Source organism: Crocuta crocuta, unplaced genomic scaffold, assembly GCF_008692635.1.
Source record: "Crocuta crocuta isolate KB4526 unplaced genomic scaffold, BGI_CrCroc_1.0 scaffold1099, whole genome shotgun sequence".
Lineage (NCBI taxonomy): Eukaryota > Metazoa > Chordata > Mammalia > Carnivora > Hyaenidae > Crocuta > Crocuta crocuta.
The window spans coordinates 4,290-9,289 of record NW_027526912.1 but is presented as its reverse complement, the minus strand read 5'-3'; the positions used below and the strand labels follow the sequence as shown (position 1 = coordinate 9,289).

At 39.2% G+C, this 5,000-nt stretch overlaps 1 protein-coding gene across 1 annotated transcript; it reads left to right on the top strand.

Annotated features, from left to right (window-relative positions):
* Nucleotides 1-1,916: 1,916 nt before the first annotated feature.
* Nucleotides 1,917-2,876, top strand: LOC144222482 (olfactory receptor 1L8-like). The gene has a single exon (XM_077753354.1). The coding sequence runs from the start codon at nucleotides 1,917-1,919 to the stop codon at nucleotides 2,874-2,876; it is 960 nt and encodes a 319-aa protein (XP_077609480.1).
* Nucleotides 2,877-5,000: the final 2,124 nt, after the last annotated feature.

Sequence of the window (5,000 nt, the reverse complement as noted above, 5' to 3'; positions counted from 1 at the left end):
GTATCTTCCTCTTTCTCTGAACCTCCCCTCCTCTCTCTCTTTCTCACTCAGAAATAAATAAAACATTAAAAACAATTTTAAAAAGATTAATCTGACCATTAGAGCATTAATGTGGGGGGGGGGGCTAGGGTTACTTTAGTACTCAGATTCATTACTTCTGAGAACATGTACAAATTCCTAGTTAGAGAAAAAGTCATTGGCACCAATGGTTATGGGGAAGAGAAGACAGTGATATCAAACATTTACTCTGTCCCTGGAATCAATCTAAGTGCTTCAAGGACATTTTAAAAACGAAAACATCATAAAAATATTATGGGGAAAATATTACTATCGCTATTCACAGATAAGAAAACTGAAATATAAAGATATTTAATTATTTGCCTGATACCAGCTGGAAAGTGGGCATTTAATTACCGAATGAACAAATGAATAAATAAATGGTGATTCCTTGAACTGCTATTTTAAAAATGCCTATCCAATGTGCCCATTCTCAGTGTCTTGATGAATAATTTAAAACACTTTGTAGGCAGGGGCACCCTGGGTAGCTCAGTCGGTTATGAGTCTGACTTTGGCTTAGGACATGATCTCACAGTCCATGAGTTTAAGCCCCACATTGGGCTCTGTGCTGACAGAAGCCTGCTTCTGATTCTGTGTCTCCTTCTCTCTCTGCCCCTCCCCTGCTTGTGATCTCTCTCTCTCAAAAATAAACATTAAAAAAGCATTTTTAATAATTAAGTAATTGATTGATTAAAGTAATAAATTTTTTAAAACACGTTGTAGGCATGAGGATATCTGAATTTATGTTGTTCATTGTAGTAATGATTTCGAGGACATTTAGGGAAACAGTAAGTCAAGTGTGCTGTGTGCATACAATGGAAAGAATCAGAAGTAAAGAGCCATAACATTGATAGATCTCCAAAAACATATATAGGTAGAAAAAGACAGAATGAAATATATGCCACAGTATTATTGAAGTAGTTGTTGCAGTAAATGGAAGAAAAAATACCGAAACAAAGCAATAATAGATATTTTTCAAGGATATCTATATAACTAGATAAACAAAAGGATGCTGGCATAGACGGCATATACTTGCTTAATGGCTGGATGTCCAAGATATGGGAACATGATCAGATTTAGGAAACTAGAAAGAAAATAGGTAAAACATGAAATTAAAAATACGGACTTGTATAGAATGATAGTGATAGGTTGACATTTACCAGGAATGTGAGCTTCTAAATAAGTACCTCTAAAGATGAACCAAGCGTGAAAGCAAAACTTTGCTTGCCTAGGTTTATTATTCCTCTGATTTCCTGGTTGAATATTTCATCAAACCTCCTTTTTTGGCAAGGAGTTTCAAAGGTAAAGCTCAGCATAACATAAATGAACACTTGTTTTGACACAGACAGAGGAAAATAAAGCCATCTAATCTAAAATAAATTCCCCATTATACTTTTGTCAGTCTCTATTCCCTTATGTGGTTTATTTCTCTTTATAGAATGCAGAACTATCTGATGAAAGGTGGTAGACAATAGATAGATGATAGCTAGATAGATCCTCCATTAAAATGGAGGATCTAAAAGCCAGGCTTGTCTCTTCCTTTTTCACAGTGGTGTCCCTACTACCAGAAGAATACTTTGACAAAGTAGATGCTCAATCGACAATTATTTTTAAGATTTAATATAAGCTGAATTAGGAAAGTTAAAATCTGTTCATGACAGAAAATTCTTCTTCCCAAAGTCCATGCTATCAATACTAGAAGTGTGTGAAGTCTGGAAGCTGGATGAGATGGCAGCGTCAAAGACCACACAAAGTTGACAAGTTATGGTAGCTAATCATGATCTTATGAGTGAAAAGTAAACATAGAAAGAAACATACCTATTGGCTTTTTATGGAAGAAATTTCTGTGAAATGGTAAGATGTTCTTTGTTTTAGCTGACTTCATAATCATGGAAAGAGACAACCAAACCAACAGTGTCTCCAGTTTTATCCTCCTGGGACTCTCCTCCAGGCCTGAGGACCAGAAGCCACTCTTTATCCTCTTCCTCACCATGTACCTGGTCACCATAACAGGGAACCTACTCATCATCCTCGCCATCCACTCTGACCCCCAGCTCCAGACCCCCATGTATTTCTTCTTGAGTTTCCTGTCCTCCACTGACATTTGCTTTACAACCACCATTGTCCCCAGGATGCTAGTGAGCTTCCTGTCAGAGAAGACCATCTCCTATGCTGGGTGTCTGACACAGATGTATTTTGTTTATGCTCTGGGCAACACTGACAGCTGCCTCCTGGCAGTCATGGCCTTTGACCGCTATGTGGCCATCTGTGACCCCTTCCACTATGTCACCACCATGAACCACCGTCGCTGTGTTCTGCTGGTGGCCTTTTCCTGCTCACTTCCTCACCTCCACTCACTCCTACACACCCTGTTACTGAATCGTCTCACCTTCTGTGACTCCAATGTTATCCATCACTTCCTCTGTGACATCAACCCTATGATGAAATTGTCCTGCTCCTCCATATTTGTCAATGAAATTGTGATAATGTCAGAAGGTTCCGTTGTTTTGGTGACTCCCTTTCTGTGCGTTACTTTCTCTTATATAAGAGTCCTCATTACGGTTCTCAGGATCCCCTCGGCTGCTGGGAAACGCAAAGCCTTCTCCACTTGTGGCTCTCACCTCACTGTGGTAACACTCTTTTATGGAAGCATCTTCTATGTCTATTTACAGCCCCTGTCCAAATACACCGTGAGAGATCGTGTGGCAACAATTGTCTACACAGTTCTTTCCTCCATGCTAAACCCTTTTATCTACAGCCTGAGAAACAAAGACCTGAAACAGGGCCTGAGGAAGCTGATGGGCAGGAGGAAGTCCTAGCCAGAAACTCTGGGAGCATGTTCATGAGTGCCTCTGCTCCCTTGCACCCTGTTTTTGTTGGTCAGCATGGATCATTCATATGTGTCACAGATGTTGGGTTGTATCCATTTCTTTGCATATGCAACCATCAGCCATTGAGACCATTATGATTCAGGAACTGGCTCAAGGTCTACCAAAATCTTGGCTTCCAGTTTTCACATAGCTACCTCTCTGTACCTCCTCTTTTCCAGGAAAGCACATCTTTTTTTATTTCCTCCAAGTGCTATAGAAACCTCTGTTTTCCACAAAAATTCCTGGAACTAATTCATATGGGTTTGATGACTTTGATTCCCTTTGTATCCTTCTTACTTTAATGAATTTCTGTAATCAGTTTTGCTAGGTGTTTGAAAGTCATTACAGTAATTTAGGAAGAGAAACAGAGATATACAGAGATAGATTGAAAGTTTCATAAATTTGAAACTTCCACTAAAACAAAGAATGTGTCTGTCCCATCAGTTTATGCACGGATTTTGCCTCCTTTCTTCTCTGTCATCGACAGCAGGACATTCCAGGATATCCTGGGTTCTGTAGTGAACACAGGCCCAACTCTTAGCCCTGATTAGCTAAGTGACTTAGTAGTTCAGCACACAACTGAGCCAATGATCAGGTCAGCATGCAGGGGGTGGAGATGCCTCTGGGTCTTTACCCTGGTCATCTGGTGTCTGTCCCTTACAGGCACTCACTCCCCTTGAGCCTTCTCTTAGCTTCAAGCGCCCTTAGAGATCCCTCTATTTCTACCGTCATTACCACTCTGAAATCTATCTGGTTCTCAAGGAAAAAATTGTGTATGTACTGAGAATTATTCTCCATATCTTTTGAAGAGAGGGTGAAAACTCATATGTGAATGTTGAAGGCAGATATAATGAGGAGCTTCCAGAGCCAAATATGGAGGCTCAGGGATGTAGAATCATCCAGTGCTACAGGCAAGGACTTGATTCTGTTCACTTTTGTCTTCATTCTTTATTCTCTATTTTCTTTCAGGGATTTTAGACTCTGTAATAATTTGTATCTTAATATTTTTGCCACTTACTATTCCATATCATTTCCAAAGATATTACTAAGCATGTCTTACATGGGGGGCTATGAACCTGAATTTTAATAACCACCCCATAGAGAAAACTAACTTGGCCATATGTATGCAGCTGAATGTTTTTGAAAATTTCTCATCTTTCATTGTCTCAATATTTGCATTTGTAAGACCCATGCCCTATAGTAATAGTATATGAAGTTATCAAGTTACATGTACACAGACACTCATTGAATATACAGCATTATTTGTAATAGTGAAAAATTAGAAACCACCTAAATACCCATCAACAGGAGAGTAGACAAATAATGGTTCAATTTTTCCATAGAAATAAATAACATGTAGTGGTTATTTAAAATGAGGTATATTTCTACCACTGCCCTTAAAAGCCATTATGAATGAAGAGCAAGTTGCAAAATAAAATGCTTAACAATAAACCCAATTGGGAGCTCCTGGGTGACTCGGTTAGTTAAGCATACAATTTCAGTTCAGGTCACGATCACGCAGTTTGTGAATTTGAGCCTTGCATCAAGCTCTGTGCTGACAGCTCAGAGCCTGGAGCCTGTATCGAATTCTGTGTCTCCTCTCTGCCCCTCCCCAGCTTGTGCTCTCTCTCTCTCTCTCTCAAAAATAAATAAGTAAACATTTAAAAAGAATAAACCCATTTAAAAAAAAGAATAAGTCTGATAATAAATAAAATGCTTAATCATATATCTGTATTTTAAATGTGTATGCCTATATGATGAATAAGTGATTATATGTTCCGTAAGAAAATCTCCCATTGAAAATTGTTAATTCCTGCTTCGGATTCTGTGTCTCTTTCTCTCTCTGCTCTTCCCCTGCTTGTGCTCTCTCTCTCTCAAAATAAATGAACATTAAAAAAAAAAATATTAAGGGCACCTAGGTGGCTCAGTTAAGTGTCCAACTTCAGCTCGGGTCATGATCTCATGGCTCATGAGTTCAAGCCATGCATCAGGCTCTGTGTTGACAGCTCAGAGCCTGGAGCCTCCTTTGGATTCTGTGTCTCCTTTTCTCTCTGCTCCTCCCCTGTTCATTCT